Source organism: Passer domesticus, chromosome 2 (genome assembly GCF_036417665.1).
Source record: "Passer domesticus isolate bPasDom1 chromosome 2, bPasDom1.hap1, whole genome shotgun sequence".
NCBI classification, from domain to species: Eukaryota; Metazoa; Chordata; class Aves; order Passeriformes; family Passeridae; genus Passer; species Passer domesticus.
The window spans coordinates 39623683-39641342 of NC_087475.1; the positions used below are offsets into that span (position 1 = coordinate 39623683).

General features: G+C 38.3%; 1 protein-coding gene across 9 annotated transcripts in view; it reads left to right on the forward strand.

The window, feature by feature from the left end:
- The window catches only part of NALCN (sodium leak channel, non-selective), a 234197-nt gene that overhangs the window by 192995 nt on the left and 23542 nt on the right, over positions 1-17660 (forward strand). For 8 of the 9 annotated variants that reach the window (XM_064408338.1, XM_064408339.1, XM_064408343.1 and 5 more), the window contains 12 exons: positions 537-638; positions 1075-1144; positions 2311-2402; positions 2564-2686; positions 4860-4916; positions 5287-5407; positions 5509-5640; positions 7318-7485; positions 8644-8748; positions 9449-9555; positions 11478-11598; positions 11691-11789. In XM_064408338.1, the coding sequence (XP_064264408.1) occupies positions 537-638; positions 1075-1144; positions 2311-2402; positions 2564-2686; positions 4860-4916; positions 5287-5407; positions 5509-5640; positions 7318-7485; positions 8644-8748; positions 9449-9555; positions 11478-11598; positions 11691-11789 (1297 nt within the window). The remainder of the gene's footprint in view (positions 1-536; positions 639-1074; positions 1145-2310; positions 2403-2563; positions 2687-4859; positions 4917-5286; positions 5408-5508; positions 5641-7317; positions 7486-8643; positions 8749-9448; positions 9556-11477; positions 11599-11690; positions 11790-17660) is intronic. The other variant, XM_064408342.1, reaches the window with a different exon arrangement.

Genomic DNA, 17660 nt, shown 5'->3' on the forward strand with positions numbered 1-17660 from the left:
TTGACTGCATTCCCAGAGAGCAGACATTTTATATTATAGAATATCAGCAATATGCAGCTTTTCATTTCATACTGGATATGGTTCCAGTTATTTTGAACCCTTCAGGTTATGTTCTAGGTCCTAAGTGTGTATGTATAGCCCTGAAAGGGACTAAAATTGCTGATGTACTTTTCTATTCCCTTCTTTATTGCTGAGAAACTGGTTTTACTGATGGTTTAGTGCACTGCTTGATGCCTTTTGCTCTCAGTGAAGTCTTGAGGGACCAAATATTTTACAGCAAACTGAAAAAAAGTCATAGATGGTCCTTGCTAAGGCATGGAGAAGGTTTTATCAGATGACTGGTTGTGTTGCAGAGTGGGGGTCCATTGCTTGGGAAATATTTTCATGGAAAGTCCATTGCTCTTGTATTGTTATTCTCTATTGTTCTTCAAGTACTTGTTCCCCACAAAGCCAAGATGATTTCTCTGAATGTGCTACCTCTGAAATTATCATTTATACCAAAAACTTTGTGTCATCATCTTTACATTTCTTTGTAGGGCCTGCACTAGACAACGCATGCTGAGCGGATCATTTGAGGGGCAGCCAGCAAAGGAAAGGTCAATACTTAGTGTCCAGCATCATATACGACAAGAACGCAGGTAAAAATGGACAAAAGGGATGGTTTTAAAATATTCTTAAAATAAAGGTGGCAAAGGTAATTAAATTTGAGCAATCCCTAATGTGAAAAGCCAGAACTACTTACTTGTACAAAGGGCTGAATTCTACATTCTTTATTGTAACCATAATGAAATTCATTGTACTGTATAAATGGAAAAAATGGCTTTTTATTTCAAATGTCGTTTCCTTTGCCAACTACAAAGCTATCAATTTAAAGATCAGAAGGACAGAAATTGGCTTATGTTAGACCAGATTGAAAACAATTGAAGAGCATATAAGCTTTTGAAGTTAGCAAGAGAAAAATGATAAGAATTCAAGATATTGGGTGGCTGGAGAGAAGTGCTTTATAATGGCCATCTTCTAAAGGTCAAAATTTCATCTTGAGATGTATTGTTAAATTGATTATGATTGTTTCAGGTCACTGAGACATGGTTCGAACAGCCAGCGAATCAGCAGAGGAAAATCTCTTGAAACATTGACTCAAGATGTAAGTCCTCATAGAAATGCTGTTTTCAGTTTGAGAACATAAGAAATTAGAATATATGCTATCAAATAAATGCTTGCGTAGGAATAATTATATTTATGAACTTGCTTGCAATTTGTCTTTTCAAATCTTGAAAGGAAATCATAAGACAAGTGCTGTAATTGCATTAGAATTATTCTCAAAATAGTTGACATGGTTATGTCACTGATAGACTTATGGTTTTGGAACACTTGCTGAGATAGATTCACTGAATCTGTAGACACTGTATTAGGAACACAACAATTGCTACCCAGGACACCTTAAAAAGCATTACTCTGGAATTACAGAAATCACTCAGGCTGGGAAAACAGCAGTTCAAAATTTCTGATGGAAGTTTAGCAATATTTTCCAAGCAGCAGAACTGTCAGACAAAGGGACGAAGACTGAAAGGGAGAATAGTAATCATGGATTTCACTGTGGTGTAATTTCATGCAGTTAAATGAGTTTTCATTTCTGCAAATTCATATGATATTTTGTGGATCTCTGTGGCAATGAAATTTCAAGATACAGTATTTGTCACCCCCTTTCCAAACTATCCCAGTCTTTAAAGGTAACTAAAGCAGATGTGGCTTTGCTTGTAGCTAGCAGTAAGGATAACCCCCAGCATTACCCCACCAGGAGTGCTTCAAAGCCTCATGAATAGTAGTGCTGATTGTTCCCTCCACTGCATGAGCTCAGACAGCATCCTCCCTCCCTCATCCCTGTGCTCAGCAGTCACTACCTGTATGATCTGCATGCCTCGCAGCCTGGAAGCCATGCAGCAGGCTTGAGAAGCTGAAAGGGTGTCTAAAGACTTGGCTTCGCCCTTAGTAACTTTGATTGTATTCATTCCAGTTCAGAGAGGTTGGCTGGTCTTACAGGACCTCTGTTTTTAAAGTTAAAAGTTAGATTGAATGGAGCCTCAAGCATGAAATTAGAACTGAAATTAACCTTGATGAAAATAAGGAGCCTTATGCTGTAGATAGAAAACACTGTGCAATATGCTTGACTGAGTTGATGTGCAGTACATTTGGAAATAAAGATCTTTCATTTTAATATTTCTATGTAAAATACCGTATCTTGCTTTCATCTGAAACATTAAAAAATAACAACCCTTAGACCTCGATTAAAAGGAATCATTTTGCTTCTAGCACTCCAACACAGTGAGATACAGAAATGCACAGAGAGAAGACAGTGAGATAAAGATGATCCAAGAAAAAAAAGAACAAGCTGAAATGAAAAGGTATTTAAAAATCAAAAGTCTGAGTGCACATTTTCTGTATTAACTATTCTCTGTATGAAGTTAAAAGTATTAAGAGTCAACATGAAAAAAAGAACAAAGTGTAAGGGATATTTTTGCCAGGGATGATGTGTAACACTTAATAATTTATGTTTTTTCAAAAGGAAAGTCCAGGAGGAGGAGCTGCGGGAAAATCACCCGTATTTTGATAAACCCCTTTTCATAGTTGGCCGTGAGCACAGATTCAGGAACTTCTGCCGAGTGGTGGTACGGGCTCGCTTTAATGCGTAAGTTCATTTCACAGCAACATTGGTTCCATGGGTCCTTACCTCCACGTCCTCAAACAAGCTCTAACTTTCCTTTTCCAAGGAAAACTGCATGCAGTGTGGTCACCACACAAGCTGGCAGCCAGTATCTGTGGTGTATCTTGCTGCTGGATGAAAGGAAGCAATAAAATGCTGTGTTAGGGCAGACGTGTTTGAGCAGCCTGTGATGCTGAGATGGACAAGACTGTGGGGAAACTGCAGGCATGAGCTGAAGGGAAAGGCTAATGTTTCCCACTTGTAGATGTCTGGGAATCAGCTTGCTCTTCCCTTCTTATTTCTCATCATAAGGCAAGAAGTTTTTATACACCAACAGTTACTCATAGAACAGAAAAAAGTGAAGAGAAATGGGTTGCACCTCTGCTCACACAAATACTCTGTAGTCCAAAGAAAGGGACTCAGAATGGGCTGGGGAGGTGTTCAGCTGTGGGAGATAAAAGGAGAAAAGTTGAAACCAAATGAAAACCAGGAAGACTCAGCAACTAAGCTGTAGTTATATGTGAGTGTGGCAGATAAAAAAATCCATGTACAAGCAGCTTTCTATAAAGTCATCTCATAACTCTTTTTTTAAACCTCTGTCTCTTGCTAGCACCAGGATTTTAAAGGGTTAATGCATGTCACCTTGCATAGAGCAATGTAAGACATCAGATAGCTCAAGGCCATAGGCTTGGTGCTTAGAAGGACTGGTTTCAGCAGCTGTTTTACCATTGATTTTCTCTGTGCCCTTCAACAAATTATTTCTAGTTAGCCTGACAGGATGGTTACAGTCTCAGTTTTAACCATATTTACATTTAGTTTCTGCCATCTTTGTAGAGACATGTCCTGGAGCTACATCCCCACTTTTCTATGCAACTGCTAACTTGATTGTGGTGCACTGGTCCATGAAGCAGTTGCAAATTAAAACAGAAAAAAAAAAACAACACACAGTCAATCAAATCCACTTAGCAAGTATTTGTCAGTGCCTCTTAACATTTCTAAGTGCCCAATGGTAACAGGATATTTATACTAAAACAGTTTAAATAAAATGTTTGGAATTATAAGAATAAACTGATTTTCTTAACAGTCTTTTTTGTTCGTTTACTTAAATCCTCCCTGCTTTATTTTTTATCCCATCTAGCTTACCAAGTAAGATATTCTAGAAACTGATAGGATGCATATTTTCTTCTGATGAAAAAAAGGCTAAGGAATGCTGGTATGTACAATGTAGGGAGAGGCAAGAGTTTAAGAAGCAAAAGTCAGTGGCTTCAGTGGGAAGGCACCTAATCCAGTATGTTCTGTGTGCTTACTGGTGTAAGTCGATGAACCTGGTCTGTGGAAGATGTTTTTCATTCTCCTTGGATGTCCTGTGCATTCCTGTAATTCATAACCATGAAATCTTTCTGGTGGTAATTCCTCAAGTCACTTCAGTCCATTTTTCACTTTAAGAACAGCAAGGAAGTAATGGCAATTTCACATCCCAATGGCTAGAGCTCTCCAATGAAACATAGGATATGTCAGTGCAGATCCTGTCTTGGCATGATTTCCTGTGGGAGTTGGAAGATAAGTAAAGTACCTATAACCAGTGGGTCAGGGAAGGCTTCTTGGAAAGTGTTCATGTAGCTTCTCCTGCAGCAATCATTCTGTTTTGTATGAAATTGATAAATTGTTGCAGCAGGAAGTTAACTTATGTCACCTAGATATGTGCATATTACTTATAGAGTGGTTCTACCCTTTGACTGCCTAATGGCTGTTTGGATATGGCAGGCAGAGCACAGTAATTACGTGGGAAAATTCAGATACTGAGAATCTAAAAATATTAGTCAGAAAAAGATTAAATAAGTAATAAAAGACATAGAGCTTGTAGAAGGATGTGTGTGCATGTGTGTGTGTGTGTGTATGTTTGTGTGTGTGTCAGTTCAAAGAATCATAGAGGAATTACAGGTATGCAATGAGTTAAAGTGATCCTAGTTGTGTTGATAATATGACTGAAATTGCATAGAATTAAATGAAACTTATACAGACATTTAAAATTCAGATAGGATAAAATGGAGCCTTGATTTTGGACAGAAATTACTTGGAGTTGATGGATGTATGGTATAATTATAATGCTGACAAAAATAAAATGGTAAATGACTGTATCTTTTCTTTTTTTTTATAGTTCTAAAACAGATCCTGTTACTGGAGCTGTGAAAAATACCAAATACCATCAGCTTTAGTAAGCACTGCAAAAGTAACTTTGCTTGGTGTCATAAGCCTGAAGTATAAGTGTGTGTGCACACACGTGCATGGGTGTGTGTAAAAGTGCATGCACATGTGTATGTCTTCTTTTTTCTTTTTCAAAAAAGGTTTTTCTTACCATGGAGTTGTTTGGGGAGAAGGATGAGGATTTTTAATCAGACTTTTCTTCTTCACTAGCATGCAACTTCTCTAGTTTTACTACGCATTTTTGAAATACTGAAATCTTTGACACTTCTCAGCTCAATTTATTTTTCTTAGGAAAGCATTGAACTGTAGTGTAGGCACAAAGCAAGTACACAGAGCTCTGGGCATTTCTGTAATGGCATTTCCTTATGTATCATTCACAGTGACTTGCTGGGTTTGGTTACTTACCTGGACTGGGTCATGATCATTGTGACAATATGCTCCTGCATTTCCATGATGTTCGAATCCCCTTTTAGAAGAGTTATGCATGCTCCAACACTCCAGGTACTGCCGCTGAATCATTTTACAGTTACTGAACCACAGGCACCTTGTTTTTCTCCACTGTCTGTTCCTAAATTATGATGGTTCTCTGCTTTTGTTTTCAGATTGCTGAATATGTTTTTGTAATATTCATGAGCATTGAGCTTAATCTGAAGATTATGGCAGATGGCTTGTTCTTTACACCAACAGCTGTCATTAGGGACTTTGGAGGAGTTATGGACATATTTATATATCTTGTAAGTTCTTATATTTATGGAAGATTTTTGTGGCATTCTTAACTCTGATATATTTGGTTATGTAAATGTGTAGTAGTGTGAAGAAGTTTGTCTCTGTACCCTGATACAAATAGTAGTGATAAATGGATGTGATAAACACCTGGCAATTTAGTGTGGGGTTGTTGTATGGCCCGTTTTAATTCTTTATTCATTGATGTGTTTTAAGTGTCAGATCTGATTTTCCTTCAGAGTAAACTTGAGAGCGCTGAGCTCATTTCAGGCTTTTTATGCAGGAGAGTCTTAATTTTACCTGTTTCATAGATATTAATTGCTTCTTCCCCTCTCAACTGTATTCCTGCTTTATTGAAGGTGTTTCAAAACCATTTACCATTTGACAGAGGGCACATCTTTGTTGCTGGTGTTGCTATAGAAGAAAGCAAAGAAACCCATATCCCATATCTATCAGTAGTGGTTCTCAGGAAAAAAAGTTTCTCAACAGTTCTCAAGAGTTTCTGGGAAATCTCTTGCATTCCATTAAAATACAAGACGAGGGAGTCCATTTCCTCTTCACATACAATAGTAAACACCGTAGAATGTGTCAAAATCAGTGCTCAGTACAGTACAGTATGAAATATTTTCTAACTTAAGAAATTACTGAGAAAAATGGCTTTGATGGATTTAGATTAAATCTTTCAGAGATTAATCCGCCAGGCAGATGTACTGCATAAAATTTGTCATGATCAATTTGTATCAAAGATTCTATTTTTAGCATAAATTAAAATGTGCATACTTGTACAAAATTCCTACTGTAGTAAGCATAATTCCTGTGTGCTTTAGTTTCTTGAAATCTCGCAATCCCTCTGCTTGTCTGAAGGAAAAATTTCGGTGGTGTAGTTTGAATATTCCAAATATGTCTGCAGTGATCCTAAAAGACTGTGGAAAAAAGTCAGCAGAACTGTTAAATCTGTTTGTTTTGGAAGGGTGGCTGACTTCTATCACTTTATTTTTAACAAATTATATCAAGTTTTAAATAATTGGTGATCTCATCTTGATCCTCTAGTTTTTGTGCACTTTCTTCTTTGTAATGCTCTCACCTCTGTCACCCTATCATAACACTGGCTTTTAAAAAATAAGAAGCACTTAAGAGACAGTAAATCAATAACCACTTGTCAGAGGTTGTTTAGGTTACAATGCTGTTTGAAAACACTTCCAAAAACATAACATTCATGTAATGAAACCACATGGTGACAAAACAGCTTATGCCTGTAACAAAGTGGTAGGAAAAACTGTCAGGGAAACTGTTAACAGACTTTCCAGGTGAAGATTTTTCAGTTCCAGGACAGAATCTCTGAAATGCGAAGGAGGGAGAGAAATAATGCTGCCTGCTCCAAGAATATAGTTTGTGTCCCTGTTCTGAGTCAGCCAAATTGATTTCTCCTTTTGGAACTATTCCATCTAATTAAGCATATAAAATGGATTTTGAGTCAAAGGGCGAGACAAAGACAAGCTGATGCCAATTAGTTAGGACAATAAGCCAGGACATAAGAGATCTAAGCCCTTTTTCTAAATTAGATCTCTTTTGCCTTACTCTTCAATTTTAAGGTAGAGAAGTTCATTGCCCTTCTGTGCTGTATCTATGCCAAGTAAGACACTGTAAGCCTGACCTTACTTTGCCTCTTCCTGTCCTGTCACCTCCAGGTGAGTTTGATATTCCTGTGCTGGATGCCTCAGAACGTCCCTGCCAAATCTGGAGCTCAGCTCTTAATGGTGCTCCGCTGCCTCCGACCTCTTCGAATCTTCAAACTGGTCCCTCAGATGAGGAAAGTGGTGCGAGAGCTGTTTAGTGGCTTCAAGGAAATTTTTTTGGTATGTGCCAATTATTCCTTTTTCTTGTGAAAATATATGAAGGACTAATAAGATAACATTTTGATATAAAACTCATGTTTTCTATTCTTTTCACCATTGTTGTCTGTTTACATTTCATTGTGGTATCACTGCAGATGACCAAACAGGCTAAAAATTAGAATATAAGTAAATCATACTGAGTAAAGCTATTAAAATAATTCTTTTAGAAACTGTATTACTTGTTTAGCATACTTTTAGTCATAATTACACAGGAAGACTACTGAAAGAAAATTTGCCCCTTTTTCACAGTTCTGGTTGTTCAAGGAATATGAGAAGTAGTGTATGGAAACTGCAAGAACAAAACTAAAACCTGATTTCTGAGCTGCAGGTCTCTACCTTCAAGCTTCTTGAGAGGCAGCCGAAAACAATGCAGCTGTTCATCACAGATCTGGATCTCATTCTTATGTCATTGCTGTTATTTTTATGATCATTGCCATACTTACAGTAACAAGAACAACAGTGGAGTTTGTGATTGCTTGATCAGACATAATCTGTTGTCTTGGGACCTTATGTAGTATTGGTCAGCCTAAGCAACAGCCATCTTATTCCCTAACAGAAGGCTTTACTAGGTCAGGTTGATATAAAACACTAAGCTAAAAAATATTTGCAGACAGTAATAGAGCAAGGACAAAAAGTATAAAGCTAGTTGGCATTGGCAACTGGCTTTGGCAATTGGCATTTCATAACTACTGTATTCTATTAAAGATATTTACGTCTTAATTTGCTCATACTTATCTTTATTGGAGCTATCCTGGAATCAAATATCTTTCAATGGCTTAATTAGATTAATTAGCCTGAATCAGCAAAACAGAAGTAGCACATATGCAAGTACTCAAACAATCCCTTTAAAGCGAGTGGCAGTTCTAATGCATACAGAATTTAGCCAGGTGGTACATGAGTGCAAGAAAGCTTATATCCTTATCTGCATGTTAAAAATAAAACTAATATAACACAACACCTGGTTACTGGGCCAGAACCTAAAGAAACAAGTCTGTTACCAAAGCCATATCTCCAGGTTTATACCACAAAACAATCCTCCCTGCAGCTCACCAAGGAAGCTGACCCCCTTTTTCAAGTCTGCATAAGAAGAGTTTAACAAGTCCAACTTCATCTTTGCAGGTTTCTATTCTTTTGTTGACATTAATGCTTGTTTTTGCAAGTTTTGGAGTGCAGCTGTTTGCTGGAAAACTGGCTAAATGCAATGACCCTCACATCATCTCTAGGGTAAGAACTGCTTTTCTGTTTCAAGATGATAGTATGTTGTGCCATTTTTGCCTGCTAGGGAGAGCAAGGGGGGCAATCAGAGCTATGATATGAGAAACAGAGGTCTTGGGTGCTTTCTTGTTCGGAAGCAGGATGATGGAGGAAAAAGTGATTAAGAGGTCAGCAAATGAGGGTAAGGATGGGTTTCCATATATAAACTAAAGCAAGTCCAAATAATGGGGACTGTCTTAAAAAAAAGTTGTCAAATGAATGTCATGTTACCTGCAAAGGACTGGATGGCACATGGAATTCATCATGGAAAATAATGCTTTTGCATTTCTAGGTCCACAACTGAAAAGCAGGTTAGACTGCTAGAGGTCCAAATCAGTGAGGATGCCATGTGGGTTACAGGGAGAAAGTTATTTGTGTTTCTTACTCCATTTGGAGAAATACCATCATGACCTAAAGAGAGCAGTGGTCTTTAGGAAAGAGGTGAAAGGCCTTGTAGTCTTGCAAATTGAAAAGCACTGTCAGTCCTGAAGGAAAAGCGTATATGGGACACCTTTCAGTAAAGTCCATGACTATTAATCACAGGCATAAAAACCCCTTCATTGCTGTGCATATTGCTTTCCCATCATGGCAAATGTGCTGTTAATGCTGGCATGTTGGCATCTCTCACAGGCTTCTGTTTAATCTCAGGTTGTGGTTTATTTCACTATAGGAGGATTGTCATGGCATCTTCAGAATAAATGTAAGTGTTTCCAAAAATCTCAATTTAAAGTTAAGACCTGGAGAGAAAAAGCCTGGATTTTGGGTGCCACGAGTCTGGTGAGTTGCTACACTTTGGCCTATGTTTCTTCAAAAATGCAACTGTTGGTGAATAAAAAATGGCTCAAATGTGATGACATTAAATCACTGATGGAGAGGTTTTATTGTAATTCAAATGATACTAAGAGTAAAAATTCTGGCATATTTAGTAAAAAGCCAAATATATGTCATTTTTCAGACTTGACCTCCATTTCATAAACCAGAAAGGAAGGAAAAAAACACTCTTCGTACTGAACCTATATAGGAATTTTATTTGATTTGGTTATTATTACAGTGGGAGTTATTTTCTTGAAAAGTATCATCACTTAGTTATTCTTTAGTACTATTATAAAGGCAACCTGAGAGCCATAAAGCAACAATAGAATCTAAGAATAAATAGAAAAAGATGGGAAGGAAAAGAAATGGAAATTAACCTGCCTACAGCTACCATAAAAACAAATTATTATATCATGTCTAAAAACAGCCTTTATCTTCTATGTCCATCAACCATGTCAGCCATAAGTTTCTTTCTTTTTCCAGTGCAGGGAGTCCTTGTGGTCTATCTGGTGCAGAAGTGCAGTAAAACTCATTTAAAAGCTAATGTATATTTTTTCATTTGTATTCTAATATATTTAATATTTTTCAGCACCTGAAGAGGCGAAACTCACTCTTTTTAATTGTTTACAGTTTTCATTTGGTTGGCATTTTGCAAAATCAACTTAACAGCCACAATTATTTTAATTGGCCATGTGTGTGGATAAAGAATGTGCCAGCAGTGGTAGATTCAGAGCCACCCTACACTAAAGAAATAGTGTGCTGTGATTTGAACAGTCAGTAAAACTCTGACATCTGCAGAAGCCTTTGTTTCTGTATGCTTCAGAGAAAATTCTTCCTTGAGTAAGCAAATTCAGTCCTGTTCAGCTTGGTCCAGAAATAAGTAAAAGCTGTCTTAATCAGCATAACTGTAAACTTTGGGGAATGTTTTGTTATTGCAGAAAAATGCTTTACCACAAAGACATTTATACCACCTGTTGGCTGTCAGGCCAGATTTTCAAGAGCCAGATGTCAGAATAAGGACTGCATTAAAAAGATCTACATCTGAGAGCTCTCTTTTCACTGAATGGTTGGATTCAAGAAGGACCAAACACTTAATAACTCTTCTGGAATACAATTATTTACCTTATAAACTATTGAAAAGTCATTGGGCTCCTTGGATTATCTGGCTTGGATTGTAGAGACAGAGCAACGTGCTAACCTAGCCCAAAGAGAGTGCTTTTAATGTTCATCTGGAAACATTCTCTTGAATTATCAACTGATAAAAAAGGTCAGAGGACATTGTATAGGAAAGCCATGAAAGGTGTGTCTTCTCAGTAAGTTTTGCTTTATGCTATCAGTTCCTCATGATAATGAAATAGGAACAGCATTTTCTAAACAATCTCACTGACCATGGAGTCCGAATCTTTTATGTGGGTTAGTGAATTATTTCCTGCAAGTAAATTTATTTTAGAATCTGGCTGATGCCATCAGATCAATTTTTTCCATCAGTGATGTATTTTTCTTATTTCATTGGCAAAAGCTTTAAAATGCAGCAACATAGAGTCATAGAATGTTTTGAGTTGGAAGGAATCTTACCATGAGCAGGGACACCTTGCACTACACCAGGTTGCTCAAAGCCCTGTCCAGCCCAGCCTTGAACATAAGTTTTGTTGCTGTCAGTCAGATTCTGTGCAAGAAAATAAAACATACATAGGGATCTAAAACATTAAGTTTACATATTTATTGCTGTTGCTATTGTTTTCTTATTCCTGATATGGAGCTTTGATACATTTCAGAGGCTTTCACCCCAACTTTGTAAAGTATTTAAATGTTAGACTATGAAGAATCAAGGTAACTAATAGAACAACTTTACTGCTGGTTACACCTACTTGTGTACTGCATTTCAGGGCAAATCCTCGGAACTTTAATTTTGATAATGTGGGCAACGCAATGCTGGCACTATTTGAAGTTCTGTCATTAAAAGGCTGGGTGGAAGTCAGAGATGTTATCATTCATCGTGTTGGGCCGGTAAGGAAACACATCAGACTCTTTGAATTCTGCAACAAATAACGATGGGGTTTTATTTTTTTTAACTATTAATCTCATTTCTGTCTATTCAGATCCATGGAATCTACATCCATGTTTTTGTATTCCTTGGCTGCATGATTGGACTGACCCTTTTTGTTGGAGTTGTCATCGCTAATTTTAATGAAAACAAGGTACTAAGTAGGGTGGTTTATTCTGAGTGAGAGGGTTTACTGAGTGTAGAACTGGCTCTCTGAGAAACCTGAAACTGATATGACACTGTCTATGTTACCTGGTAAAGCTGCCTTTAGTACTGGCGTACCAATCTTGCATTTTGCAAGACTGTAAATATGGCTTCAGATACACCTGATCTTCAGATACACTTTCTAGAAAATCAAAGCCTGTGATGACAGCAATCCATCACATACACTATCAAAGCTGTTAGAGTTTATTTCTAGTACAGCTGTGCTGCTAGATGGAAACAGAACATAAAGCACTATGTATTTACAGATGCTGCTTAGTTTGATGTAGGTATACACGTGGTGGCAGATAAAAAGATGTATTACCCTTGCCTGTGTTGCAGTGAGGGGATCTCTTAATAACCCTGCCACTGCAGTATTTCAGATCCAAAGTAAAGCTGTGTGGCTTTTTCTTTACAAACCACAGAGTACATTGTAAAAATAATTGTCCATCACTCAAATAAAAAGGTAGCTAGTATTCTGGGCAAGTTCACATGGGCTTTTCGGATTACCCTGAAAAGTAGAAGAAACCTGCCCTCAAGGGAATTGTTTCAGAGCAGCTCATGTCTACACTTGTTAAAAGGTAGAATCCTCTGGATGGGATTGCTGCACGCACACTTCACAACCTTTATTCTGAGGGGTTTTTCTGGACCTCTTGTGGTGCCTCTGAGGCATAGAGACAAAATTATTAATTTTTTCCTCTTCCAGTTCAAAGTCACAAAATTAATGAGATATTAGATTTTTACCACTGATGGCTCTGAAGGGAAAGGATGATTACATGCTGTGGGACATGGAGATGTGTGACAGCCTGGTGTGCTGGTTCTTGAGCTGGGTGCTGGCTCTGGCCCTGACCCAAGCCCAGTAGCAAATACAACCACTGAATTCATCCATCAGGGAAACCACTTGACTCCTTCTGAAAGGGAACCAAGCAGCACGTTACTGTGGGCAAGCAAGGCATCATGAAGTGGGGTCAAGCAGGTTGTGAGCCAAATAAATAGCCTAAAACCTCTACTGTTTTGAAGGTGTTTTTATGTTTGCATAACATCAGTGTAATTTTGGTAAGATGAAGTGCAGTCATTCCTGTTAAAATATATCTGTTCTAGAGAACAAGGAGCAATGCATGAATAATTTCTTTTCTTATTCACTAAATTTTGACTGTGAATTAACAAAGCTGGAATTTCTGCAGTATGAGAACTACACTGGATTTTATAGATAATTTTGTCAATTTTTGTTCATCTGTGCAATATTACTTTTCCTTCAAATTTTTCAACACATGGATGAACACAAGAAGCTTTATGCTTTTTGTCCTTGCTCACTAGTAACAGTTCCCTGTAAATTATGCTGAACAGACATATCAGTAGACACATTCTATAGAATTCACGTGATATTTAAAGTATAAATGTTTTATATCTTCTGGTTCAGCTTCTTCAGTTGTTTCTTAGTAACCAGCAGTGGCATGTAATGTTTGTTTTTCTTCCTTTTTCCTTGACTCCTCATTACTTTTTATGTATTTACTATGGAGAAAGAAAATGTTTTCAGATTTGAGTTGAAAATATTAATGTTAATTAAGTGGGCAAGAGTTTCAGCCCAATTAATATTCATGTAAAATATTTAGTCCAGAAACTAAAAAAAATATGTAGAGAGATTACTGGAAATTAGCCCAGAAATTAGAGAGCAAAACAATCCACAGTAAGAGGTTCAGTCGCATTTTCTTAAAACTAGTTACTTGACCAAGGTATTAGTGTTTAAAGTAGATATTTTCTTAAGAAAATTCATGGCTCATATGCGGTTAGAACAATTGCAGGAGCTGTTGATGAGGGTCAGAGTTGGGCAACTACTGAACAAATTGTTTTACATTAGTATTAAGTTTTGTTTCGTCGGGCCAGGGTTTTATGAGCCTTTAAAAGAAAACTTAATACACTCAAAGGATAGCTCAGCTATTACCTTTGGAGGCAAATAATGAGCAGGATGGCTTCTGCTGCAGTGTTGGAAACCAAACTGTTTAATAAAAGGAAAAACAATAAACAGAAAATCCGATCCAGGTACAGAGGTCTGCTCCTGGTAAAACACCTTCACAAAAGCCTCGTCATTCTTTTGTCTTCTCTTTTTCTACCTGATGGCCCAGGCGGGATCTTTTGGCTCTCATCCAATTAGGTGACCCCAAGGTTTTAGTGAAGTCTCTGGGGTCCTATAAGGTGGCTTTTCACCTGATCATTGGGAGAAACTTCTGGGCTTTCTTCCTTTTTTGGGGGACAAAGGCTAGTTTGTCCCTCTCTCATTGGGGGCATCCCCCTACACTCCTTCATCTCACCCTTTACTATACATTTAGAAAGAAAGAGGAGAAAGGAGTATAGATTAGAATGCTAATAATTTTTGCTGCCAATTCTCTATCTTAACTTTGGTGAAGTGTTTTTCCAGGTAGGCTTCAAATTTCTGGCTATATGTGTGACTTTTACATAGAGGTAGGTTTAACAACTTTTTTATCACAACAATAACTACAAAACTTTTTCAATGCAAAACTTTCTTGTAAACAATTTTAACTAATGCAAACTTAGAAAACAGTCTTTGCTTCTATCCGTGGCTCAGTTGTTTGTGCATTCTTCTTCTGGTGCCGTCTGCTGCTCTCGGATTGGCTGCACTTGTGGCTTGACATTCTTTGCAGGGATCCATCGAAGACCTGTGTTTGTAGAAATGCATGCAAACCCCCGGCCCCATGTTACAAGAGGATGGGGTCCTGAAATCTGTCCTGTCTCTGGATCCTTGATGAAGACTGGTGGTCTTTCCTTGAGTTTTGCCTGACTGGTATTGCTGAAATGTCTGAAAATTGGTGGTACCTGCTCCATAAAGGAATTGTTTAAGAAGTTAAAAACATATACAGCTTTATTCAGCCTCTCTATTGTAGAAAGCACTTCTGTCCCCCCTTTCTGTCTTTCTAGTATCATTTTCAATGACCTGTGTGCTCTTTCTACAATAGACTGGCCTGTGGAAGAATGTGGAATACCTGTGGTATGTTTGATACCCCAAGTTTTGAAAAACTCTTGCAATTTATTAGAAATGTAGGCTGGTCCGTTGTCAGTTTTGACTTCTTGAGGAATACCTAGGGATGCAAATGCTTGTAAGAAATGTTTAATCACATCTCTACTTTTTTCTCCTTGATGTGCAGAAGCAAAAATTGCTCCTGAGAAGGTATCTATTGATACATGTATATGTTTGAACCTTGCAAATGACTGATATTGAGTGATGTCCGTTTGCCATATCTGCAGGCTATTTAAGCCTCGAGGGTTAACTCCTGTTGCTATTGCTGGTATAGCTAATTTCTGGCAATCTGGACATGACTGAACAATTGCTTTTGCCTGATTCTGAGAGATGTTAAACATTCTTACTAAAGCAGGTGCATTTTGGTGATAGAAAGCATGGCTCATTCTTGCTTGTTCAATAACATTAGGAAGTGTGTGCTGGATTGGCATGGCTAACAAATCAGCCATGGCATTTCCCTCTGCTAAGAAACCTGGAAGAGAAGAATGTGAGCGAATGTGCATTACAAAGTAAGGTTCTTGTCGAATGGAAAGAAGTAAGATTAACTGTTTGAGCAAACTATATAACTGATCATTAGCAACTTCTTTTAGCAGAGATCCTTCTGCTCTTTCCACCACACCTGCAACGTAAATTGAATCTGTTACTAAATTAAAAGGAAATGTGAATTTTGAAAAGACCCGTACAACTGCTGCCAACTCTGTAATCTGTGCAGAACCATCTACTTCCTCAATATCTGATTCCCATTTTTTTGTCTCTGAATTCTGCCAAGCAATCACAGATTTTTTAGACTTCCCAGAACCGTCTGTAAAAAATGTGATTGCCTCAAGGGGTACATTACTTCTTAAAGGCTTATGAATTAATTTTAAAGATGAACTTAATAGCTCATGTTTGGGACAATTGACTGAAATTTTTCCTGCAAAATTTTCCAAAGCAAATTGCATAACTTCTGAATTTTGAATTAACCATTCTAAGTAGATGGTTGTGACAGGCAGAAAGATTTCTGCAAAATCTCTTCCTGCAAGGGAAAGCATTCGAGATCTAGCCTTGATAATCAATTGTGAAATAATTTCAGGGCAAGTTGTTATAGTTTTACCCAATTGACGCGATAGGAAAACCCACTCTAAGATTATCAGATGGTCCTTCTTCTCTAGATCCCACTGGAATATCAAACCATGAAGTTGTGGACTCTCCCCTAAAACTGCAAACAAAAAAGACAGGTTAGGATTATACCGATGAGCCTGACGTGACTGGATGGCTCTCATCACTTTCTCTAAAGCATTTTGAGCTTCTTTGTTGAATTCTCGCGGTGAGTTTAAGGCTGTGTCTCCTCTTAACAAATCTGCCAGAGGAGCCAAGTCCTGATTTGAAAGGCCTAGTAGTGGACGAAGCCAGTTCAGAGTGCCTACAAGCTGCTGCACTTCATTCAAGGTCTTTGGATTTGTCCTTAGCTGGAGTGGCTGCGGAGTTACCGTTTGTTCTGTGATCCTGTATCCTAAATATTTCCAGGGAGGAAGTGTCTGTATTTTTTCTTTTGCTACAGTGAGTCCTGCTTTCTCTACTGCTGAGATGACCTGATCTGTTGTCTCCTGCATTGATGCTTGGTCCTTTGCTGCTACTAAGATATCATCCATGTAATGTAATATGAGAGAATTTGGATATTGTGCACGAACTGAGGAAAGTATTTTTGCAACATACCACTGACATATACTCGGCGAGTTGCGCATTCCTTGTGGAAGAACGAGCCAATGATATCTTTTCAAAGGTGCTTGCTGATTTATGGATGGGATGGAAAATGCAAATCTTGGTGCATCGTCTGGGTGCAAGGGAATATTGAAAAAACAGTCTTTTAAATCAATAACAGTTAGCTTCCAATCTTTTGGAATCATAACAGGAGAGGGTAAACCTGGTTGTAAAGAACCCATTTCTTGAATTACTTCGTTAATTTTTCTGAGATCCTGTAACAACCTCCATTTCCCACTGTTTGGCTTTTTGATTACAAAAACTGGAGTGTTCCAGGGACTAGTAGTTGGAGTTAAATGACCTTTGGTTAATTGTTCCTGCACTAACTGCTCTAAAGCAGCAAGTTTCTCTTCAGGTAAGGGCCACTGGCTGACCCAAATGGGTGTGTTAGATGTCCATGTAAGTTTTAAAGTGTTATGTCCATCAACAGCTTTTGTTAAAATCCAGTTTCTAACCTGAGATGCCATTGTGATAAAATGTCCCGTCCCCAAAGAACTATATCAGCTCCTACAATGAATGGTCTTGTGGTGGCAACACGACCTTCAGGCCCCTCAAATGTGACTGCGTGCGAGCTTCGAAAGCTCTCACAGTGACCACCAATACCTGCCAGCTGATCCAGCGTAGGCACGATGGTCCAGTCCTGTGGCCATTTCGATCTCGATATCAGAGTGACGTCTGCTCCGGTATCTATCAGGCCAGTGAGGGTGATGGCTTGCCCGAGGTGCTTCAGGACACAGGTGAGCTGAGGCCGCCCGCGGCTGATGTGCCTGGTCCAAGCGATGACAGCTGTGTTGTTCTGTGACTCTGGTAGGAGGAAAGCTTGCGCTATGGTTAACCCTTTGGGTAAAAAACATGGAGGGTCTAGACACAAAGCTAAGACTGTAATTTCCTGTGAACAGGTGACAGACAGCACAGTTGGAATGACATAAAAACCTTCTGCATGGGATCTGCTCACTCCCACTATTAAGAACTGACGTGGTTGTGGTTCAGGTCCCAGCTGTCCTGTAGACACTGTGTAAGCAACAGCATTGGTTAGCATCACTGGCTGGG